The sequence below is a fragment of the Oncorhynchus keta genome, chromosome 2, assembly GCF_023373465.1.
Source record: "Oncorhynchus keta strain PuntledgeMale-10-30-2019 chromosome 2, Oket_V2, whole genome shotgun sequence".
NCBI classification, from domain to species: domain Eukaryota; kingdom Metazoa; phylum Chordata; class Actinopteri; order Salmoniformes; family Salmonidae; genus Oncorhynchus; species Oncorhynchus keta.
The window spans coordinates 15351234-15378857 of NC_068422.1; the positions used below are offsets into that span (position 1 = coordinate 15351234).

Consider the following 27624-nt stretch of genomic DNA (forward strand, 5'->3'; position numbering starts at 1 on the left):
TTTTCAGCAGGCATAAACCAAACCAGATTTACAACTATGTTTTCAGCAGGCATTAACCAAACCAGATGTAAAACTATGATTTCAGCAGGCATAAACCAAACCAGATTTACAACTACGTTTTCAGCAGGCATTAACCAAACCAGATTTACAACAATGTTTTCAGCAGGCATTAACCAAACCAGATTTACAACAATGTTTTCAGCAGGCATTAACCAAACCAGATTTACAACAATGTTTTCAGCAGGCATAATCCAAACCAGAATTACAACAATGTTTTCAGCAGGCATTAACCAAACCAGATTTACAACTATGTTTTCAGCAGGCATAAACCAAACCAGATTTACAACTATGTTTTCAGCAGGCATTATTAACCAAACCAGATTTACAACAATGTTTTCAGCAGGCATAAACCAAACAAGATTTACAACTATGTTTTCAGCAGGCATAAACCAAACCAGATTTACAACTATGTTTTCAGCAGGCATAAACCAAACCAGATTTACAACTATGTTTTCAGCAGGCATTATTAACCAAACCAGATTTACAACAATGTTTTCAGCAGGCATAAACCAAACCAGATTTACAACAATGTTTTCAGCAGGCATTAACCAAACCAGATTTACAACAATGTTTTCAGCAGGCATTAACCAATCCAGATTTACAACAATGTTTTCAGCAGGCATTAACCAAACCAGATTTACAACAATGTTTTCAGCAGACATAAACCAAACCAGATTTACAACAATATTTTCAGCAGGCATTAACCTAACCATATTTACAACAATGTTTTCAGCAGGCATAAACCAAACCAGATTTACAACAATGTTTTCAGCAGGCATTAACCAAACCAGATTTACAACAATGTTTTCAGCAGGCATTAACCAAACCAGATTGACAACAATGTTTTCAGCAGGCATTAACCAAACCAGATTGACAACAATGTTTTCAGCAGGCATAAACCAAACCAGATTTACAACTGTTTTCAGCAGGCATTAACCAAACCAGATGTAAAACTATGATTTCAGCAGGCATAAACCAAACCAGATTTACAACTATGTTTTCAGCAGGCATTAACCAAACCAGATTTACAACAATGTTTTCAGCAGGCATTAACCAAACCAGATTTACAACAATGTTTTCAGCAGGCATTAACCAAACCAGATTTACAACAATGTTTTCAGCAGGCATAATCCAAACCAGAATTACAACAATGTTTTCAGCAGGCATTAACCAAACCAGATTTACAACTATGTTTTCAGCAGGCATAAACCAAACCAGATTTACAACAATGTTTTCAGCAGGCATTAACCAAACCAGATTTACAACAATGTTTTCAGCAGACATAAACCAAACCAGATTTACAACAATATTTTCAGCAGGCATTAACCTAACCATATTTACAACAATGTTTTCAGCAGGCATAAACCAAACCAGATTTACAACTATGTTTTCAGCAGGCATTAACCAAACCAGATTTACAACAATGTTTTCAGCAGGCATAAACCAAACCAGATTTACAACAATGTTTTCAGCAGGCATTAACCAAACCAGATTTACAACAATGTTTTCAGCAGGCATTAACCAAACCAGATTTACAACTATGTTTTCAGCAGGCATAAACCAAACCAGATTTAAAACGATGTTTTCAGCAGGCATAAACCAAACCAGATGTACAACTATGTTTTCAGCAGGCATTAACCAAACCAGATTTACAACTATGTTTTAGGCAGGCATAAACCAAACCAGATTTACAACGTTGTTTTCAGCAGGCATTATTAACCAAACCAGATTTACAACAATGTTTTCAGCAGGCATAAACCAAACCAGATTTACAACAATGTTTTCAGCAGGCATTAACCAAACCAGATTTACAACAATGTTTTCAGCAGGCATTAACCAAACCAGATTTACAACAATGTTTTCAGCAGGCATTAACCAATCCAGATTTACAACAATGTTTTCAGCAGGCATTAACCAAACCAGATTTACAACAATGTTTTCAGCAGGCATTAACCAAACCAGATTTACAACAATGTTTTCAGCAGGCATAAACCAAACCAGATTTACAACTATGTTTTCAGCAGGCATTAACCAAACCAGATTTAAAACAATGTTTTCAGCAGGCATAAACCAAACCAGATTTACAACTATGTTTTCAGCAGGCATTAACCAAACCAGATTTACAACTATGTTTTCAGCAGGCATAAACCAAACCAGATTTACAACTATGTTTTCAGCAGGCATTATTAACCAAACCAGATTTACAACAATGTTTTCAGCAGGCATAAACCAAACCAGATTTACAACAATGTTTTCAGCAGGCATTAACCAAACCAGATTTACAACAATGTTTTCTGCAGGCATTAACCAAACCAGATTTACAACAATGTTTTCAGCAGGCATAAACCAAACCAGATTTACAACAATGTTTTCAGCAGGCATTAACCAAACCAGATTTACAACAATGTTTTCTGCAGGCATTAACCAAACCAGATTTACAACAATGTTTTCAGCAGGCATTAACCAAACCAGATTTACAACAATGTTTTCAGCAGGCATTAACCAAACCAGATTGACAACAATGTTTTCAGCAGGCATAAACCAAACCAGATTTACAACAATGTTTTCAGCAGGCATTATTAACCAAACCAGATTTACAACAATGTTTTCAGCAGGCATAAACCAAACCAGATTTACAACAATGTTTTCAGCAGGCATAAACCAAACCAGATTTAAAACTATGTTTTCAGCAGGCATAAACCAAACCAGATTTACAACTATGTTTTCAGCAGGCATAAACCAAACCAGATTTACAACTATGTTTTCAGCAGGCATAAACCAAACCAGATTTACAACTATGTTTTCAGCAGGCATAAACCAAACCAGATTTACAACTATGTTTTCAGCAGGCATTATTAACCAAACCAGATTTACAACAATGTTTTCAGCAGGCATTAACCAAACCAGATTTAAAACTATGTTTTCAGCAGGCATAAACCAAACCATATTTACAACTATGTTTTCAGCAGGCATGAACCAAACCAGATTTACAACAATGTTTTCAGAAGGCATAAACCAAACCAGATTTCTAACTATGTTTTCAGCAGGCATTAACCAAACCAGATTTGCAACAATGTTTTCAGCAGGCATTAACAAAACCAGATTTACAACAATGTTTTCAGCAGGCATTAACCAAACCAGATGTACAACAATGTTTTCAGCAGGCATTAACCAAACCAGATGTACAACAATGTTTTTCAGCAGGCATAAACCAAACCAGATTTACAACAATGTTTTCAGCAGGCATTAACCAAACCAGATTTACAACAATGTTTTCAGCAGGCATTAACCAAACCAGATTTACAACTATGTTTTCAGCAGGCATAAACCAAACCAGATGTACAACTATGTTTTCAGCAGGCATTAACCAAACCAGATTTACAACTATGTTTTAGGCAGGCATAAACCAAACCAGATTTACAACGTTGTTTTCAGCAGGCATTATTAACCAAACCAGATTTACAACAATGTTTTCAGCAGGCATAAACCAAACCAGATTTACAACAATGTTTTCAGCAGGCATTAACCAAACCAGATTTACAACAATGTTTTCAGCAGGCATTAACCAAACCAGATTTACAACAATGTTTTCAGCAGGCATTAACCAAACCAGATTTACAACAATGTTTTCAGCAGGCATTAACCAAACCAGATTTACAACAATGTTTTCAGCAGGCATTAACCAAACCAGATTTACAACAATGTTTTCAGCAGGCATAAACCAAACCAGATTTACAACAATATTTTCAGCAGGCATTAACCTAACCATATTTACAACAATGTTTTCAGCAGGCAGAAACCAAACCAGATTTACAACTATGTTTTCAGCAGGCATTAACCAAACCAGATTTACAACAATGTTTTCAGCAGGCATAAACCAAACCAGATTTACAACAATATTTTCAGCAGGCATTAACCTAACCATATTTACAACAATGTTTTCAGCAGGCAGAAACCAAACCAGATTTACAACTATGTTTTCAGCAGGCATTAACCTAACCATATTTACAACAATGTTTTCAGCAGGCAGAAACCAAACCAGATGTACAACAATGTTTTCAGCAGGCATAAACCAAACCAGATTTACAACAATGTTTTCAGCAGGAATTAACCAAACCAGATTTACAACAATGTTTTCAGCAGGAATTAACCAAACCAGATTTACAACAATGTTTTCAGCAGGCATAAACCATACCAGATTTACAACTATGTTTTCAGCAGGCATAAACCAAAACAGATTTACAACTATGTTTTCAGCAGGCATTATTAACCAAACCAGATTTACAACAATGTTTTCAGCAGGCATAAACCAAACCAGATTTACAACTATGTTTTCAGCAGGCATTATTAACCAAACCAGATTTACAACAATGTTTTCAGCAGGCATAAACCAAACCAGATTTACAACTATGTTTTCAGCAGGCATTAACCAAACCAGATTTACAACAATGTTTTCAGCAGGCATTAACCAAACCAGATTGACAACAATGTTTTCAGCAGGCATAAACCAAACCAGATTTACAACTATGTTTTCAGCAGGCATTAACCAAACCAGATGTAAAACTATGATTTCAGCAGGCATAAACCAAACCAGATTTACAACAATGTTTTCAGCAGGCATTAACCAAAACAGATTTACAACAATGTTTTCAGCAGGCATAATCCAAACCAGAATTACAACAATGTTTTCAGCAGGCATTAACCAAACCAGATTTACAACTATGTTTTCAGCAGGCATTATTAACCAAACCAGATTTACAACTATGTTTTCAGCAGGCATAAACCAAACCAGATTTACAACTATGTTTTCAGCAGGCATTATTAACCAAACCAGATTTACAACAATGTTTTCAGCAGGCATAAACCAAACCAGATTTACAACAATGTTTTCAGCAGGCATTAACCAAACCAGATTTACAACAATGTTTTCAGCAGGCATAAACCAAACCAGATTTACAACAATATTTTCAGCAGGCATTAACCTAACCATATTTACAACAATGTTTTCAGCAGGCAGAAACCAAACCAGATTTACAACTATGTTTTCAGCAGGCATTAACCAAACCAGATTTACAACAATGTTTTCAGCAGGCATAAACCAAACCAGATTTACAACAATATTTTCAGCAGGCATTAACCTAACCATATTTACAACAATGTTTTCAGCAGGCAGAAACCAAACCAGATTTACAACTATGTTTTCAGCAGGCATTAACCTAACCATATTTACAACAATGTTTTCAGCAGGCAGAAACCAAACCAGATGTACAACAATGTTTTCAGCAGGCATAAACCAAACCAGATTTACAACAATGTTTTCAGCAGGAATTAACCAAACCAGATTTACAACAATGTTTTCAGCAGGAATTAACCAAACCAGATTTACAACAATGTTTTCAGCAGGCATAAACCATACCAGATTTACAACTATGTTTTCAGCAGGCATAAACCAAAACAGATTTACAACTATGTTTTCAGCAGGCATTATTAACCAAACCAGATTTACAACAATGTTTTCAGCAGGCATAAACCAAACCAGATTTACAACTATGTTTTCAGCAGGCATTATTAACCAAACCAGATTTACAACAATGTTTTCAGCAGGCATAAACCAAACCAGATTTACAACTATGTTTTCAGCAGGCATTAACCAAACCAGATTTACAACAATGTTTTCAGCAGGCATTAACCAAACCAGATTGACAACAATGTTTTCAGCAGGCATAAACCAAACCAGATTTACAACTATGTTTTCAGCAGGCATTAACCAAACCAGATGTAAAACTATGATTTCAGCAGGCATAAACCAAACCAGATTTACAACAATGTTTTCAGCAGGCATTAACCAAAACAGATTTACAACAATGTTTTCAGCAGGCATAATCCAAACCAGAATTACAACAATGTTTTCAGCAGGCATTAACCAAACCAGATTTACAACTATGTTTTCAGCAGGCATTATTAACCAAACCAGATTTACAACTATGTTTTCAGCAGGCATAAACCAAACCAGATTTACAACTATGTTTTCAGCAGGCATTATTAACCAAACCAGATTTACAACAATGTTTTCAGCAGGCATAAACCAAACCAGATTTACAACTATGTTTTCAGCAGGCATTAACCAAACCAGATTTACAACAATGTTTTCAGCAGGCATTAACCAAACCAGATTGACAACAATGTTTTCAGCAGGCATAAACCAAACCAGATTTACAACTATGTTTTCAGCAGGCATTAACCAAACCAGATGTAAAACTATGATTTCAGCAGGCATAAACCAAACCAGATTTACAACAATGTTTTCAGCAGGCATTAACCAAAACAGATTTACAACAATGTTTTCAGCAGGCATAATCCAAACCAGAATTACAACAATGTTTTCAGCAGGCATTAACCAAACCAGATTTACAACTATGTTTTCAGCAGGCATTATTAACCAAACCAGATTTACAACTATGTTTTCAGCAGGCATTATTAACCAAACCAGATTTACAACAATGTTTTCAGCAGGCATAAACCAAACCAGATTTAAAACTATGTTTTCAGCAGGCATAAACCAAACCAGATTTACAACAATGTTTTCAGCAGGCATTAACCAAACCAGATTTACAACAATGTTTTCAGCAGGCATAAACCAAACCAGATTTACAACAATGTTTTCAGCAGGCATTATTAACCAAACCAGATTTACAACAATGTTTTCAGCAGGCATAAACCAAACCAGATTTACAACAATGTTTTCAGCAGGCATTAACCGAACCAGATTTACAACAATGTTTTCAGCAGGCATTAACCAAACCAGATTTAAAACTGTTTTCAGCAGGCATAAACCAAACCATATTTACAACTATGTTTTCAGCAGGCATTAACCAAACCAGATTTACAACAATGTTTTCAGAAGGCATAAACCAAACCAGATTTCTAACTATGTTTTCAGCAGGCATTAACCAAACCAGATTTGCAACAATGTTTTCAGCAGGCATTAACAAAACCAGATTTACAACAATGTTTTCAGCAGGCATTAACCAAACCAGATTTACAACAATGTTTTCAGCAGGCATTAACCAAACCAGATGCACAACAATGTTTTCAGCAGGCATAAACCAAACCAGATTTACAACAATGTTTTCAGCAGGCATAATCCAAACCAGAATTACAACAATGTTTTCAGCAGGCATTAACCAAACCAGATTTACAACTATGTTTTCAGCAGGCATTATTAACCAAACCAGATTTACAACTATGTTTTCAGCAGGCATTATTAACCAAACCAGATTGACAACAATGTTTTCAGCAGGCATAAACCAAACCAGATTTACAACTATGTTTTCAGCAGGCATTAACCAAACCAGATGTAAAACTATGATTTCAGCAGGCATAAACCAAACCAGATTTACAACAATGTTTTCAGCAGGCATTAACCAAAACAGATTTACAACAATGTTTTCAGCAGGCATAATCCAAACCAGAATTACAACAATGTTTTCAGCAGGCATTAACCAAACCAGATTTACAACTATGTTTTCAGCAGGCATTATTAACCAAACCAGATTTACAACTATGTTTTCAGCAGGCATTATTAACCAAACCAGATTTACAACAATGTTTTCAGCAGGCATAAACCAAACCAGATTTAAAACTATGTTTTCAGCAGGCATAAACCAAACCAGATTTACAACAATGTTTTCAGCAGGCATTAACCAAACCAGATTTACAACAATGTTTTCAGCAGGCATAAACCAAACCAGATTTACAACAATGTTTTCAGCAGGCATTATTAACCAAACCAGATTTACAACAATGTTTTCAGCAGGCATAAACCAAACCAGATTTACAACAATGTTTTCAGCAGGCATTAACCGAACCAGATTTACAACAATGTTTTCAGCAGGCATTAACCAAACCAGATTTAAAACTGTTTTCAGCAGGCATAAACCAAACCATATTTACAACTATGTTTTCAGCAGGCATTAACCAAACCAGATTTACAACAATGTTTTCAGAAGGCATAAACCAAACCAGATTTCTAACTATGTTTTCAGCAGGCATTAACCAAACCAGATTTGCAACAATGTTTTCAGCAGGCATTAACAAAACCAGATTTACAACAATGTTTTCAGCAGGCATTAACCAAACCAGATTTACAACAATGTTTTCAGCAGGCATTAACCAAACCAGATGCACAACAATGTTTTCAGCAGGCATAAACCAAACCAGATTTACAACAATGTTTTCAGCAGGCATAATCCAAACCAGAATTACAACAATGTTTTCAGCAGGCATTAACCAAACCAGATTTACAACTATGTTTTCAGCAGGCATTATTAACCAAACCAGATTTACAACTATGTTTTCAGCAGGCATTATTAACCAAACCAGATTTACAACAATGTTTTCAGCAGGCATAAACCAAACCAGATTTACAACTATGTTTTCAGCAGGCATTATTAACCAAACCAGATTTACAACAATGTTTTCAGCAGGCATAAACCAAACCAGATTTACAACAATGTTTTCAGCAGGCATTAACCGAACCAGATTTACAACAATGTTTTCAGCAGGCATTAACCAAACCAGATTTAAAACTGTTTTCAGCAGGCATAAACCAAACCATATTTACAACTATGTTTTCAGCAGGCATTAACCAAACCAGATTTACAACAATGTTTTCAGAAGGCATAAACCAAACCAGATTTCTAACTATGTTTTCAGCAGGCATTAACCAAACCAGATTTGCAACAATGTTTTCAGCAGGCATTAACAAAACCAGATTTACAACAATGTTTTCAGCAGGCATTAACCAAACCAGATTTACAACAATGTTTTCAGCAGGCATTAACCAAACCAGATGCACAACAATGTTTTCAGCAGGCATAAACCAAACCAGATTTACAACAATGTTTTCAGCAGGCATTAACCAAACCAGATTTACAACAATGTTTTCAGCAGGCATTAACCAAACCAGATTTACAACTATGTTTTCAGCAGGCATAAACCAAACCAGATTTAAAACGATGTTTTCAGCAGGCATAAACCAAACCAGATGTACAACTATGTTTTCAGCAGGCATTAACCAAACCAGATTTACAACTATGTTTTAGGCAGGCATAAACCAAACCAGATTTACAACGTTGTTTTCAGCAGGCATTATTAACCAAACCAGATGTACAACTATGTTTTCAGCAGGCATTAACCAAACCAGATTTACAACAATGTTTTCAGCAGGCATTAACCAATCCAGATTTACAACAATGTTTTCAGCAGGCATTAACCAATCCAGATTTACAACAATGTTTTCAGCAGGCATTAACCAAACCAGATTTACAACAATGTTTTCAGCAGGCATTAACCAAACCAGATTTACAACAATGTTTTCAGCAGGCATAAACCAAACCAGATTTACAACAATGTTTTCAGCAGGCATTAACCAAACCAGATGCACAACAATGTTTTCAGCAGGCATAAACCAAACCAGATTTACAACAATGTTTTCAGCAGGCATTAACCAAACCAGATTTACAACAATGTTTTCAGCAGGCATTAACCAAACCAGATTTACAACTATGTTTTCAGCAGGCATAAACCAAACCAGATTTAAAACGATGTTTTCAGCAGGCATAAACCAAACCAGATGTACAACTATGTTTTCAGCAGGCATTAACCAAACCAGATTTACAACTATGTTTTCAGCAGGCATTATTAACCAAACCAGATTTACAACGTTGTTTTCAGCAGGCATTATTAACCAAACCAGATGTACAACTATGTTTTCAGCAGGCATTAACCAAACCAGATTTACAACAATGTTTTCAGCAGGCATTAACCAATCCAGATTTACAACAATGTTTTCAGCAGGCATTAACCAAACCAGCTTTACAACAATGTTTTCAGCAGGCATTAACCAAACCAGATTTACAACAATGTTTTCAGCAGGCATAAACCAAACCAGATTTACAACAATATTTTCAGCAGGCATTAACCTAACCATATTTACAACAATGTTTTCAGCAGGCAGAAACCAAACCAGATTTACAACTATGTTTTCAGCAGGCATTAACCAAACCAGATTTAAAACTGTTTTCAGCATGCATAAACCAAACCATATTTACAACTATGTTTTCAGCAGGCATTAACCAAACCAGATTTACAACAATGTTTTCAGAAGGCATAAACCAAACCAGATTTCTAACTATGTTTTCAGCAGGCATTAACCAAACCAGATTTGCAACAATGTTTTCAGCAGGCATTAACAAAACCAGATGTACAACAATGTTTTCAGCAGGCATTAACCGAACCAGATTTACAACAATGTTTTCAGCAGGCATTAACCAAACCAGATTTAAAACTGTTTTCAGCAGGCATAAACCAAACCATATTTACAACTATGTTTTCAGCAGGCATTAACCAAACCAGATTTACAACAATGTTTTCAGAAGGCATAAACCAAACCAGATTTCTAACTATGTTTTCAGCAGGCATTAACCAAACCAGATTTGCAACAATGTTTTCAGCAGGCATTAACAAAACCAGATTTACAACAATGTTTTCAGCAGGCATTAACCAAACCAGATTTACAACAATGTTTTCAGCAGGCATTAACCAAACCAGATGCACAACAATGTTTTCAGCAGGCATAAACCAAACCAGATTTACAACAATGTTTTCAGCAGGCATAATCCAAACCAGAATTACAACAATGTTTTCAGCAGGCATTAACCAAACCAGATTTACAACTATGTTTTCAGCAGGCATTATTAACCAAACCAGATTTACAACTATGTTTTCAGCAGGCATTATTAACCAAACCAGATTGACAACAATGTTTTCAGCAGGCATAAACCAAACCAGATTTACAACTATGTTTTCAGCAGGCATTAACCAAACCAGATGTAAAACTATGATTTCAGCAGGCATAAACCAAACCAGATTTACAACAATGTTTTCAGCAGGCATTAACCAAAACAGATTTACAACAATGTTTTCAGCAGGCATAAACCAAACCAGAATTACAACAATGTTTTCAGCAGGCATTAACCAAACCAGATTTACAACTATGTTTTCAGCAGGCATTATTAACCAAACCAGATTTACAACTATGTTTTCAGCAGGCATTATTAACCAAACCAGATTTACAACAATGTTTTCAGCAGGCATAAACCAAACCAGATTTAAAACCATGTTTTCAGCAGGCATAAACCAAACCAGATTTACAACAATGTTTTCAGCAGGCATAAACCAAACCAGATTTACAACAATGTTTTCAGCAGGCATAAACCAAACCAGATTTACAACAATGTTTTCAGCAGGCATTATTAACCAAACCAGATTTACAACAATGTTTTCAGCAGGCATAAACCAAACCAGATTTACAACAATGTTTTCAGCAGGCATAAACCAAACCAGATTTACAACTATGTTTTCAGCAGGCATTAACCAAACCAGATTTAAAACTGTTTTCAGCATGCATAAACCAAACCATATTTACAACTATGTTTTCAGCAGGCATTAACCAAACCAGATTTACAACAATGTTTTCAGAAGGCATAAACCAAACCAGATTTCTAACTATGTTTTCAGCAGGCATTAACCAAACCAGATTTGCAACAATGTTTTCAGCAGGCATTAACAAAACCAGATGTACAACAATGTTTTCAGCAGGCATTAACCAAACCAAATGTACAACAATGTTTTCAGCAGGCATAAACCAAACCAGATTTACAACAATGTTTTCAGCAGGCATTAACCAAACCAGATTTACAACAATGTTTTCAGCAGGCATAAACCAAACCAGATTTACAACAAACAGGCATTATTAACCAAACCAGATTTACAACTATGTTTTCAGCAGGCATTATTAACCAAACCAGATTTACAACAATGTTTTATAAACCAAACCAGATTTACAACTATGTTTTCAGCAGGCATTAACCAAACCAGATTTACAACAATGTTTTCAGCAGGCATAAACCAAACCAGATTTACAACAATGTTTTCAGCAGGCATAAACAGGCATAAAAAACCAGATTTACAACAATGTTTTCAGCAGGCATTAACCAAACCAGATTTACAACAATGTTTTCAGCAGGCATTAAACCAAACAACAATGTTTTCAGCAGGCATAAACCAAACCAGATTTACAACAATGTTTTCAGCAGGCATAACCAAACCAGAATTACAACAATGTTTTCAGCAGGCATTAACCAAACCAGATTTACAACTATGTTTTCAGCAGGCATTATTAACCAAACCAGATTTACAACAATGTTTTCAGCAGGCATAAACCAAACCAGATTTACAACAATGTTTTCAGCAGGCATTAACCAAACCAGATTTACAACAATGTTTTCAGCAGGCATAAACCAAACCAGATTTACAACAATGTTTTCAGCAGGCATTAACCAAACCAGAACCAAACCAGATTTACAACTAAACCATAAACCAAACCAGATTTTTCAGCAGGCATTAACCAAACCAGATTTACAACAATGTTTTCAGAAGGCATAAACCAAACCAGATTTCTAACTATGTTTTCAGCAGGCATTAACCAAACCAGATTTGCAACAATGTTTTCAGCAGGCATTAACAAAACCAGATTTACAACAATGTTTTCAGCAGGCATTAACCAAACCAGATTTACAACAATGTTTTCAGCAGGCATTAACCAAACCAGATTGCACAACAATGTTTTTCAAACCAGGCAATGTTTTCAGCAGGCATTAACCAAACCAGATTTACAACAATGTTTTCAGCAGGCATTAACCAAACCAGATTTACAACTATGTTTTCAGCAGGCATAAACCAAACCAGATTTAAAACGATGTTTTCAGCAGGCATAAACCAAACCAGATTTACAACTATGTTTTCAGCAGGCATTAACCAAACCAGATTTACAACTATGTTTTTAAACCAAACCAGATTTACAACGTTGTTTTCAGCAGGCATTATTAACCAAACCAGATTACAACTATGTTTTCAGCAGGCATTAACCAAACCAGATTTACAACAATGTTTTCAGCAGGCATTAACCAATCCAGATTTACAACAATGTTTTCAGCAGGCATTAACCAAACCAGATTTACAACAATGTTTTCAGCAGGCATTAACCAAACCAGATTTACAACAATGTTTTCAGCAGGCATTAACCAAACCAGATTTACAACAATGTTTTCAGCAGGCATAAACCAAACCAGATTTACAACAATGTTTTCAGCAGGCATAACCAAACCAGATGCACAACAATGTTTTCAGCAGGCATAAACCAAACCAGATTTACAACAATGTTTTCAGCAGGCATTAACCAAACCAGATTTACAACAATGTTTTCAGCAGGCATTAACCAAACCAGATTTACAACTATGTTTTCAGCAGGCATAAACCAAACCAGATTTAAAACGATGTTTTCAGCAGGCATAAACCAAACCAGATGTACAACTATGTTTTCAGCAGGCATTAACCAAACCAGATTTACAACTATGTTTTCAGCAGGCATTATTAACCAAACCAGATTTACAACGTTGTTTTCAGCAGGCATTATTAACCAAACCAGATGTACAACTATGTTTTCAGCAGGCATTAACCAAACCAGATTTACAACAATGTTTTCAGCAGGCATTAACCAAACCAGATTTACAACAATGTTTTCAGCAGGCATTAACCAAACCAGCTTTACAACAATGTTTTCAGCAGGCATTAACCAAACCAGATTTACAACAATGTTTTCAGCAGGCATAAACCAAACCAGATTTACAACAATATTTTCAGCAGGCATTTATTTACAACAATGTTTTCAGCAGGCATAAACCAAACCAGATTTACAACTATGTTTTCAGCAGGCATTAACCAAACCAGATTTAAAACTGTTTTCAGCATGCATAAACCAAACCAGATTTACAACTATGTTTTCAGCAGGCATTAACCAAACCAGATTTACAACAATGTTTTCAGCAGGCATAAACCAAACCAGATTTTAACTATGTTTTCAGCAGGCATTAACCAAACCAGATTTACAACAATGTTTTCAGCAGGCATTAACAAAACCAGATGTACAACAATGTTTTCAGCAGGCATTAACCAAACCAAATGTACAACAATGTTTTCAGCAGGCATAAACCAAACCAGATTTACAACAATGTTTTTTTACAACAATGTTTTCAGCAGGCATAAACCAAACCAGATTTACAACAATGTTTTCAGCAGGCATAAACCAAACCAGATTTACAACAATGTTTTCAGCAGGCATTAACCAAACCAGAACAACAATGTTTTCAGCAGGCATTAACCAAACCAGATTTACAACAATGTTTTCAGCAGGCATTAACCAAACCAGATTTACAACAATGTTTTCAGCAGGCATTAACCAAACCAGATTTACAACAATGTTTTCAGCAGGCATTAACCAAACCAGATTTACAACAATGTTTTCAGCAGGCATAAACCAAACCAGATTTACAACAATATTTTCAGCAGGCATTAACCTAACCATATTTACAACAATGTTTTCAGCAGGCATAAACCAAACCAGATTTACAACTATGTTTTCAGCAGGCATTAACCAAACCAGATTTACAACAATGTTTTCAGCAGGCATAAACCAAACCAGATTTACAACAATGTTTTCAGCAGGCATTAACCAAACCAGATTTACAACAATGTTTTCAGCAGGCAGAAACCAAACCAGATTTACAACTATGTTTTCAGCAGGCATTAACCAAACCATATTTACAACAATGTTTTCAGCAGGCAGAAACCAAACCAGATGTACAACAATGTTTTCAGCAGGCATAAACCAAACCAGATTTACAACAATGTTTTCAGCAGGCATTAACCAAACCAGATTTACAACAATGTTTTCAGCAGGCATTAACCAAACCAGATTTACAACAATGTTTTCAGCAGGCATAAACCAAACCAGATTTACAACTATGTTTTCAGCAGGCATAAACCAAAACAGATTTACAACTATGTTTTCAGCAGGCATTTTACCAAACCAGATTTACAACAATGTTTTCAGCAGGCATAAACCAAACCAGATTTACAACTATGTTTTCAGCAGGCATTATTAACCAAACCAGATTTACAACAATGTTTTCAGCAGGCATAAACCAAACCAGATTTACAACTATGTTTTCAGCAGGCATTAACCAAACCAGATTTACAACAATGTTTTCAGCAGGCATTAACCAAACCAGATTTACAACAATGTTTTCAGCAGGCATTAAACCAAACCAGATTTACAATTTACAACAAATGTTTTACAACATGCAGGCATTAAACCAAACCAGATTTACAACAATGTTTTCAGCAGGCATAAACCAAACCAGATTTACAACAATGTTTTCAGCAGGCATTAACCAAACCAGATTTACAACTATGTTTTCAGCAGGCATAAACCAAACCAGATTTACAACTATGTTTTCAGCAGGCATAAACCAAACCAGATTTACAACTATGTTTTCAGCAGGCATTATTAACCAAACCAGATTTACAACAATGTTTTCAGCAGGCATAAACCAAACCAGATTTACAACAATGTTTTCAGCAGGCATAAACCAAACCAGATTTACAACAATGTTTTCAGCAGGCATTAACCAAACCATTATGTTTTCAGCAGGCATAAACCAAACCAGATGTTTTTTAACCAAACCAGATGTAAAACTATTTTCAGCAGGCATAAACCAAACCAGATTTACAACAATGTTTTCAGCAGGCATTAACCAAAACCAGATTTACAACAATGTTTTCAGCAGGCAATGTTTTCAGCAGGCATTAACCAAACCAGATTTACAACTATGTTTTCAGCAGGCATTATTAACCAAACCAGATTTACAATATGTTTTCAGCAGGCATTATTAACCAAACCAGATTTACAACAATGTTTTCAGCAGGCATAAACCAAACCAGATTTAAAACTATGTTTTCAGCAGGCATAAACCAAACCAGATTTACAACAATGTTTTCAGCAGGCATTAACCAAACCAGATTTACAACAATGTTTTCAGCAGGCATAAACCAAACCAGATTTACAACAATGTTTTCAGCAGGCATTATTAACCAAACCAGATTTACAACAATGTTTTCAGCAGGCATAAACCAAACCAGATTTACAACAATGTTTTCAGCAGGCATTAACCAAACCAAACAACAGTTTTTTACAATTTAAAATGTTTTCAGCAGGCATAAACCAAACCAGATTTACAACAATGTTTTCAGCAGGCATTAACCAAACCAGATTTACAACAATGTTTTCAGAAGGCATAAACCAAACCAGATTTCTAACTATGTTTTCAGCAGGCATTAACCAAACCAGATTTACAACAATGTTTTCAGCAGGCATTAACCAAACCAGATTTACAACAATGTTTTCAGCAGGCATTAACCAAACCAGATTTACAACAATAACCAAACCAGATTTACAACAATGTTTTCAGCAGGCATTAACCAAACCAGATTTACAACAATGTTTTCAGCAGGCATAAACCAAACCAGATTTACAACAATGTTTTCAGCAGGCATAACCAAACCAGATTTACAACAATGTTTTCAGCAGGCATTAACCAAACCAGATTTACAACTATGTTTTCAGCAGGCATATTAACCAAACCAGATTTACAACAATGTTTTCAGCAGGCATTAACCAAACCAGATTTACAACAATGTTTTCAGCAGGCATAAACCAAACCAGATTTACAACTATGTTTTCAGCAGGCATTAACCAAACCAGATTTACAACCAAACCAGCATAAACCAAACCAGATTTACAACAATGTTTTCAGCAGGCATTAACCAAAACCAGATTTACAACAATGTTTTCAGCAGGCATTAACCAAAAGATGTTTTACAACAATGTTTTGTTTTAACCAAACCAGATTTACAACAGGCATTATTAACCAAACCAGATTTACAACTATGTTTTCAGCAGGCATTAACCAAACCAGATTTACAACAATGTTTTCAGCAGGCATAAACCAAACCAGATTTACAACTATGTTTTCAGCAGGCATAAACCAAACCAGATTTACAACAATGTTTTCAGCAATGTTTTCAGCAGGCATTAACCAAACCAGATTTACAACAATGTTTTCAGCAGGCATAAACCAAACCAGATTTACAACAATGTTTTCAGCAGGCATTAACCAAACCAGATTTACAACAATGTTTTCAGCAGGCATAAACCAAACCAGATTTACAACAATGTTTTCAGCAGGCATTAACCAAACCAAACCAGATTTACAACTATGTTTTCAGCAGGCATTAACCAAACCAGATTTACAACAATGTTTTCAGCAGGCATAAACCAAACCAGATTTTAACTATGTTTTCAGCAGGCATTAACCAAACCAGATTTGCAACAATGTTTTCAGCAGGCATTAACAAAACCAGATTTACAACAATGTTTTCAGCAGGCATTAACCAAACCAGATTTACAACAATGTTTTCAGCAGGCATTAACCAAACCAGATTTACAACAATGTTTTCAGCAGGCATAAACCAAACCAGATTTACAACAATGTTTTCAGCAGGCATAATCCAAACCATTTAAAGCAGGCATTAACCAAACCAGATTTACAACTATGTTTTCAGCAGGCATTATTAACCAAACCAGATTTACAACAATGTTTTCAGCAGGCATTAAACCAAACCAGATTTACAACAATGTTTTCAGCAGGCATAAACCAAACCAGATTTACAACTATGTTTTCAGCAGGCATTATTAACCAAACCAGATTTACAACAATGTTTTCAGCAGGCATAAACCAAACCAGATTTACAACAATGTTTTCAGCAGGCATTAACCAAACCAGATTTACAACAATGTTTTCAGCAGGCATTATTAACCAAACCATTTAAACAGGCATAAAGCATAAACCAAACCAGATTTTCAATGCAGGCATAAACCAAACCAGATTTACAACAATGTTTTCAGCAGGCATTAACCAAACCAGATTTACAACAATGTTTTCAGCAGGCATAAACCAAACCAGATTTACAACAGCAGGCATTAACCAAACCAGATTTTCAATGTTTTCAGCAGGCATAAACCAAACCAGATTTACAACAATGTTTTCAGCAGGCATTAACCAAACCAAACAACAAACCAGATTTACAACAATGTTTTCAGCAGGCATAAACCAAAAACCAAACCAGATTTACAACAATGTTTTCAGCAGGCATTAACCAAACCAGATTTACAACTATGTTTTCAGCAGGCATAAACCAAACCAGATTTAAAACAATGTTTTCAGCAGGCATAAACCAAACCAGATTTACAACTATGTTTTCAGCAGGCATTAACCAAACCAGATTTACAACTAAGCAGGCATAAACCAAACCAGATTTACAACGTATGTTTTCAGCAGGCATTAACCAAACCAGATTTACAACAATGTTTTCAGCAGGCATTAACCAAACCAGATTTACAACAATGTTTTCAGCAGGCATTAACCAACAAAACCAGATTTACAACAATGTTTTCAGCAGGCATTAACCAAACCAGATTTACAACAATGTTTTCAGCAGGCATTAACCAAACCAGATTTACAACAATGTTTTCAGCAGGCATAAACCAAACCAGATTTACAACAATGTTTTCAGCAGGCATTACAACAATGTTTTCAGCAGGCATAAACCAAACCAGATTTACAACAATGTTTTCAGCAGGCATTAACCAAACCAGATTTACAACAATGTTTTCAGCAGGCATTAACCAAACCAGATTTACAACAATGTTTTCAGCAGGCATAAACCAATCCAGATTTACAACAATGTTTTCAGCAGGCATTAACCAATCCAGATTTACAACAATGTTTTCAGCAGGCATAAACCAAACCAGATTTACAACTATGTTTTCAGCAGGCATAAACCAAACCAGATTTACAACAATGTTTTCAGCAGGCATAAACCAAACCAGATTTACAACTATGTTTTCAGCAGGCATAAACCAAACCAGATTTACAACAATGTTTTCAGCAGGCATTAACCAAACCAGATTTACAAGCTGCAGTACGTGGAGAGTATCAGTAGCCAGTCTGCATCAGCTCTTCTCTACATCTCTGCTGCTTATTAAATGAGCTGTGGTCTGCCAGCCTGACAGACAACACACACAACACACACACACACACACACACACACACACACACACACACACACACACACACACACACACACACACACACACACACACACACACACACACACACACACACACACACACACACACACACACACACACACACACACACACACACAAGCACACACATACACAAGACCATCCAGATACAGACTGTGTACTGTTAGTCAACATTAGCTTTTGTCAGCTCACAGTGAGCTAAGTGAAAACTAGCAGGACCTCCAGAACAGCCTGCTGATAGACAGACAGAGACTCTTATTAGATTAGGAGTGAAAGATCTAAGCAGTCCGCTGAGACTGGTGGCCTGCTTAGCTGGCTGCCCTCCTCCTCCCCATCCTCAGCCTCCATACAGGGGTGTGGTGGTGAATGTGTGGTTGGGGGGTGTAATAAGTATCTGTGTGTGTATGTTTGTGTGTGTGTGGTGTAGCCCACTTTGTATATTGATCTGGGTTTTGAACACATAAACACTGAGACAAATGGCAGAAAACACCAGGGCTGACGTGGCGCTGTGTTTTGCTCCTTATCTAGATACACACACACACGCACACACACGCGCACACACATACACACGTACACACGAAAACACACATGCACGCACGAAAACACACACACGCATGCATGAAAACACACGCACGCACGAAAACACACACACGCACGCACGCAAACACACACACGCACACATGCACACACACACACACACACACGCACGCACGCATGCACACAAACACGCGTGCACACACATGCGCACACACAGCATAGCCCTATAATCTAGTAGAAATGTAATTATATCTCTCCAATGAGAAAAGGGGGGAGTGGGTTGTGGTGTGTCTTGCGTGCATTTGAAGCATCGTGAGCAGATGGAGATGTTAAAGTAACAGCCTGGAACTGTTTGTCAATCAGTATATGTGGATATTTAAATTAGGGATATGGATGAATAAAATATCCACATGCAGAACAATTATATAGTTACAATTCAGAAATACATATTTTAATGATTTATTTAACCAGGCAAGTCAGTTAAGATCAAATTCTTATTTACAATCAAGGCCTAGGAACAGTCGGTTAACTGCCTTGTTCAGGGACAGAACAACAGATTTTTACCTTGTCAGTTCAGGGATTCGATTCAGCAACCTTTCGGTTACTGGCCCAACGCTCTAACCACTATACTGTATATATATGGAGAAAAGTGTGAGAAGAAGAAGAGTGTATTGTAGTGTATAGTGTGGAGTATATTGTAGGGTATAGTGTACAGTATATGGTAGAGTATAGTGTAGAGTATTGTGTAGAGTATATTGTAGTGTATATGGTAGAGTATAGTGTAGAGTATTTTGTAGAGTATTTTGTAGAGTATATGGTAGAGTATAGCGTGAAGTATATGGTAGAGTATATGGCAGAGTATAGTGTAGAGTATAGTGTAGAGTATAGTGCGGAGTATATTGTAGAGTATATGGTAGAGTATATGGTGGAGTACAGTGTAGAGTATTGTGTGGAGTATATGGTAGAGTATAGTATATAGTATATTGTAGAGTATATGGCAGTGTCCAGTGTACAGTATATAGTAGAGTATATTGCAGAGTATAGTGTATAGTGCAGAGTATAGTGTAGAGTATATTGCCTAGTATATGGCAGAGTCCAGTGTACAGTATATAGTAGAGTATATTGCAGAGTATAGTGTATAGTGCAGAGTATAGTGTAGAGTATATTGTCTAGTATATTGCTGAGTATATCGTAGAGTTTAGTGTAGAGAATAGTGTAGAGTATATTGTAGAGTATATTGTATAGTATAGTGTAGAGTATATTATTGTATGTTGTAAATTGTGTAAGAAGGGTATATTTTAATAATGGATGCCAGTAATTTAATGAATCTACTGTTACATGAACACTTTGTATTGTGCCAGTCCTATTGATGTTGTGTGCTGTGTGCTGAATCAGTCTTTCTATTCTCTATCTTCTCAGATTTGCTGCTCACCTCATCACAGGAGTTCTGGAGTACAAGGAACGTATTGACACGTGAGTGCCCTTAAATACAGTTTGTCCACTCTAGTCTATTCTATACCGTAGAAGGTGAGAATGAAGATAATCTATATTCTACAATATAAAGGGGAAAAATAACACTTTTATTTATAAAAACAATATACAGACAATCTAGAACAGGGGTATTCACCTCTTATCTTACGAGGTCCAGAGCCTGCTGGTTTTCTGCTCTACCTGATAACTAATTGCACACACCTGGTGTCCCTTGTCTAAATCAGTCCCTCATTAGAAGAGAACAATTAAAAAATGCAGTGGGACTGGCTTCGAGGTTCAGAGTTGAGTTTGAAGGATCTAGAATGTAAGTGGATAAAACGGTCCTGTAGAGCAGCTGAGGTTGTCTGAAGTCCCATGCCTCTGTGTCTCTATGTGTTTCCTGGGTCTGCTGCCAGACAGGTGGGCGTTGCCTGTGTACTATTTATCATAAACATAAATAACACATAGAAACAGAGTACAGACCTCATCTAGAAAATAAAACAACAAATATGTATTTATTTATACAGAAACAGAGTACACATACCATGTAGAATATAAATGTCCTCTCCAGAGCAGCTGAGGGTTGTCTGAGTCTCTGTGTCTGTGTGTCTCCTGGGCCTTGGGGTCTGACAGGCGGGTGTTGCCTGTGGACTTTGCTCGGGGCCAGCTGGCAGGGACCCCTCTGTGTATGAAGCAGTATTACCGTCTCTTCAACACATACCGTCTGCCCGGCCACAAGAGGGACACCCTCGTCATCCACAAGCCTGGGTCGACTGAGCAGGAGCACATCATCGTGGCATGCAAGAACCAGGTCAGAGAGAAACTAAGGGCTCGATTAAATCCATAGCGGTGTGATTGAAATGTAAAGATAATTTCCGATTGAGCCGACGTATGCAGTGTTTACCGTGAATGCAGTCTCAGCAAACGCGGGAACAATGCCTTTAAATGTATATTATGCTGTAGCGCAGGTCTTTAGCGCTACGGATTGAATTGAGCCTTAAGATTGCGTATCAAATGGCACCCTTTTCCTATCCTTATGGCCCCTGGTCAAAAGTAGTGCATTATGACCTCCCGGGTGGAGCAGTGGTCTCGGGCACTGCATTGCAGTGCTTCCTGTGCCACCAGAGACTCTGGGTTCGCGCCCAGGCTCTTTTGCAGCCGGCCACGACCGGGAGGTCCGTGGGGCAATGCACAATTGGCCTAATTTCGTTGGTCATCCTCCCGTTAGGGAGGGTTTGGCCGGTAGGGATATCCTTGTCTCATCTGCACCAGCGACTCCTGTGGCAGGCTGGGTGCAGTGAGCGCTAACCTCCGACGCAGTGAGTGTTTCCTCAACACATTGTTACGGAGGATGCATGGCTTTTGACCTTCGTCTCTCCCGAGCCCTTATGGGAGTTGTAGCGATGAGACAAGATAGTAACTACTAACAATTGGATACCACAAAATTGGGGAGAAAAGGAGGTAAAATAAATACATTTAAAAAAAGTAGTGCATTATATCAAATCTAATTGTAAAATTTTCTTCGTAAACAACAGGTATGGACTAACAGTGAAATGCGGGCCCTTCCCAATAATGCAGATAGAAAGAAAATATTTAGTCAGAACAGAGAATATTGTTTCTCATGATCTGAGAGTCTTTAGGTGTCTTTTGGAAAACTCCATGCGGCTGTCATGTGCCTCTTACTGAGGAGTGAGTGGCTTCCGTCTGCCCACTCTACCATAAAGTCATGATTGGTGGAATTCTACGGAGATGGTTGTCTTTCTGGAATGTTCTCCCATCTCCACAGAGGAACTCGAGAGCTCTGTAGGAGTGACCATCGGTTCCTTGGTCACCTCCCTGGCTAAGGCCCTTCTCCCCTGATTGCTCAGTTTGGCCGGGTGGCCAGCTCGAGGAAGAGTCATTGGTGGTTCCAAATTTCTTCCATTTAAGAATGTTGGAGGCCACCATTGATTTGACTTGATTTTGATTTGATTTGATCTCAAGGATTATCAATGGAAACAGGATGCACCTTAGCTCAATTTTAAGTCTCAAAGCAAAGGGTCTGAATACTTATGTAAATAAGGTAAATAAGGTATTTTATATTTGCAGAAGTTGCAGAAGGGTCAGAATACTTTCCGAAGGCAATGTATATCATTTATGTCATGGTTCAAAGTTCATAAAGGTAAAACGTCAGAAACATCAACATGAACAATAAACAATGCAAAGACCGTTAAAGTAACCATGACTATTAGGGTGGGAAGCCAAGAGTTATCTTTTACAATGAATCTCACTCCCGCCACATGAAAAGGCTAAAAGGGAGGTCAAGGAAAAGAGAGTCTTTCCGTACCTAGTGATGGTTCCAGGAACTATCAATCAGTGGTACATATTAAGAAACCATCCCTGTGGAGAAATGGAATATTAAATTAAATTACTGATTGAATCTGCCATTTTGCCAGAGAGCCACCTTGAGTCACAAGGACAATTGATCAGGTTGCGTCCCAAATGCCCCCCCTACTCCCTATGTAGTGCAATACTTTTGACCAGGACACATAGGACTTTAATTAGCCAGCTGCCATATGGACCGATGTACAGCAGGACTTTAGTTAGCCTGCTACCGTATGGACCGATGCACAGCAGAACTTTAGTTAGCCTGCTTCCGTATGGACCGATGCACAGCAGAACTTTAGTTAGCCTGCTACCGTATGGACCGATGTACAGCAGGACTTTAGTTAGCCTGCTACCGTATGGACCGATGCACAGCAGAACTTTAGTTAGCCTGCTTCCGTATGGACCGATGCACAGCAGAACTTTAGTTAGCCGTCTACCGTATGGACCGATGTACAGCAGGACTTTAGTTAGCCGTCTACCGTATGGACCGATGCACAGCAGAACTTTAGTTAGCCTGCTACCGTATGGACCGATGCACAGCAGAACTTTAGTTAGCCTGCTACCGTATGGACCGATGTACAGCAGGATTTTAGTTAGCCGTCTACCGTATGGACCGATGTACAGCAGAACTTTAGTTAGCCAGCTACCGTATGGACAGATGTACAGCAGGACTTTAGTTAGCCTGCAACCGTATGGACCGATGTACAGCAGAACTTTAGTTAGCCAGCTACCGTATGGACCGATGTACAGCAGGACTTTAGTTAGCCGTCTACCGTATGGACCGATGCACAGCAGAACTTTAGTTAGCCTGCTACCGTATGGACCGATGCACAGCAGAACTTTAGTTAGCCTGCTACCGTATGGACCGATGTACAGAAGGACTTTAGTTAGCCTGCTTCCGTATGGACCGATGCACAGCAGAACTTTAGTTTGCCTGCTACCGTATGGACCGATGTACAGTAGAACTTTAGTTAGCCGTCTACCGTATGGACCGATGTACAGCAGGACTTTAGTTAGCCTGCTACCGTATGGACCGATGTACAGCAGAACTTTAGTTAGCCTGCTACCGTATGGGCCGATGTACAGCAGAACTTTAGTTAGCCTGCTACCGTATGGACTGATGTACAGCAGGACTTTAGTTAGCCAGCTACCGTATGGGCCGATGTACAGCAGAACTTTAGTTAGCCAGCTACCGTATGGGCCGATGTACAGCAGAACTTTAGTTAGCCTGCTACCGTATGGACCGATGTACAGCAGGACTTTAGTTAGCCAGCTACCGTATGGGCCGATGTACAGCAGAACTTTAGTTAGCCTGCTACCGTATGGACCGATGTACAGCAGGACTTTAGTTAGCCGTCTACCGTATGGACCGATGTACAGCAGAACTTTAGTTAGCCAGCTACCGTATGGACAGATGTACAGCAGGACTTTAGTTAGCCAGCTACCGTATGGACCGATGCACAGCAGAACTTTAGTTAGCTGTCTACCGTATGGACCGATGTACAGCAGGACTTTAGTTAGCCAGCTACCGTATGGACAGATGTACAGCAGGACTTTAGTTAGCCTGCTACCGTATGGACCGATGCACAGCAGAACTTTAGTTAGCCTGCTACCGTATGGACCGATGTACAGCAGAACTTTAGTTAGCCAGCTACCGTATGGGCCGATGTACAGCAGAACTTTAGTTAGCCTGCTACCGTATGGACCGATGCACAGCAGAACTTTAGTTAGCCAGCTACCGTATGGGCCGATGTACAGCAGAACTTTAGTTAGCCTGCTACCGTATGGACCGATGCACAGCAGAACTTTAGTTAGCCTGCTACCGTATGGACCGATGTACAGCAGGACTTTAGTTAGCCGTCTACCGTATGGACCGATGTACAGCAGAACTTTAGTTAGCCGTCTACCGTATGGACCGATGTACAGCAGAACTTTAGTTAGCCAGCTACCGTATGGACCGATGTACAGCAGAACTTTAGTTAGCCGTCTACCGTATGGACCGATGTACAGCAGAACTTTAGTTAGCCGTCCACCATATGGACCGATGTACAGCAGGGCTTTAGTTAGCCTGCTACCATATGGACCGTTGTACAGCAGAACTGTAGTTAACCGTCTACCGTATGGACCGATGCACAGCAGAACTTTAGTTAGCTGTCTACCGTATGGACCGATGTACGGCAGGACTTTAGTTAGCCAGCTACCGTATGGACAGATGTACAGCAGGACTTTAGTTAGCCGTCTACCGTATGGACCGATGTACAGAAGGACTTTAGTTAGCCTGCTACCGTATGGACCGATGCACAGCAGAACTTTAGTTAGCCTGCTACCGTATGGACCGATGCACAGCAGAACTTTAGTTAGCCTGCTACCGTATGGACCGATGCACAGCAGAACTTTAGTTAGCCTGCTACCGTATGGACCGTTGTACAGCAGGACTTTAGTTAGCCTGCTACCGTATGGACCGATGTACAGCAGAACTTTAGTTAGCCTGCTACCGTATGGGCCGATGTACAGCAGAACTTTAGTTAGCCAGCTACCGTATGGACTGATGTACAGCAGGACTTTAGTTAGCCAGCTACCGTATGGGCCGATGTACAGCAGAACTTTAGTTAGCCAGCTACCGTATGGGCCGATGTACAGCAGAACTTTAGTTAGCCTGCTACCGTATGGACCGATGTACAGCAGGACTTTAGTTAGCCAGCTACCGTATGGACCGATGTACAGCAGGACTTTAGTTAGCCTGCTACCGTATGGACCGATGTACAGCAGAACTTTAGTTAGCCTGCTACCGTATGGACCGATGTACAGAAGAACTTTAGTTAGCCGTCTACCGTATGGACCGATGTACAGCAGGACTTTAGTTAGCCAGCTACCGTATGGACCGATGCACAGCAGGACTTTAGTTAGCTGTCTACCGTATGGACCGATGTACAGCAGGACTTTAGTTAGCCAGCTACCGTATGGACAGATGTACAGCAGGACTTTAGTTAGCCTGCTACCGTATGGACCGATGCACAGCAGAACTTTAGTTAGCCTGCTACCGTATGGACCGTTGTACAGCAGGACTTTAGTTAGCCGTCTACCGTATGGACCGATGCACAGCAGAACTTTAGTTAGCCGTCTAACATATGGACCGATGTACAGCAGGGTTTTAGTTAGCCTGCTACCGTATGGACCGTTGTACAGCAGGACTTTAGTTAGCCGTCTACCGTATGGACCGATGTACAGCAGGACTTTAGTTAGCCAGCTACCGTATGGACCGATGTACAGCAGGACTTTAGTTAGCCTGCTACCGTATGGACCGATGTACAGCAGAACTTTAGTTAGCCAGCTACCGTATGGACCGATGTACAGAAGAACTTTAGTTAGCCGTCTACCGTATGGACCGATGTACAGCAGGACTTTAGTTAGCCAGCTACCGTATGGACCGATGCACAGCAGAACTTTAGTTAGCTGTCTACCGTATGGACCGATGTACAGCAGGACTTTAGTTAGCCAGCTACCGTATGGACAGATGTACAGCAGGACTTTAGTTAGCCTGCTACCGTATGGACCGATGCACAGCAGAACTTTAGTTAGCCTGCTACCGTATGGACCGATGTACAGCAGAACTTTAGTTAGCCAGCTACCGTATGGACCGATGTACAGCAGGACTTTAGTTATCCTGCTACCGTATGGACCGATGCACAGCAGAACTTTAGTTAGCCGTCCACCATATGGACCGATGTACAGCAGGGCTTTAGTTAGCCTGCTACCATATGGACCGTTGTACAGCAGAACTGTAGTTAACCGTCTACCGTATGGACCGATGCACAGCAGAACTTTAGTTAGCTGTCTACCGTATGGACCGATGTACAGCAGGACTTTAGTTAGCCAGCTACCGTATGGACAGATGTACAGCAGGACTTTAGTTAGCCGTCTACCGTATGGACCGATGCACAGCAGAACTTTAGTTAGCCAGCTACCGTATGGGCCGATGTACAGCAGAACTTTAGTTAGCCTGCTACCGTATGGACCGATGCACAGCAGAACTTTAGTTAGCCTGCTACCGTATGGACCGA

The 27624-nt window shown here is 38.7% G+C and overlaps 1 protein-coding gene across 1 annotated transcript in view; it reads left to right on the forward strand.

The window, feature by feature from the left end:
• LOC118361003 (choline O-acetyltransferase) overlaps positions 1–27624 on the forward strand; it is a 73321-nt gene that overhangs the window by 13330 nt on the left and 32367 nt on the right. Inside the window, exons 5-6 of the mRNA XM_052473010.1 lie at positions 21146–21199; positions 21830–22007. Of these exons, the coding sequence (XP_052328970.1) occupies positions 21146–21199; positions 21830–22007 (232 nt within the window). The remainder of the gene's footprint in view (positions 1–21145; positions 21200–21829; positions 22008–27624) is intronic.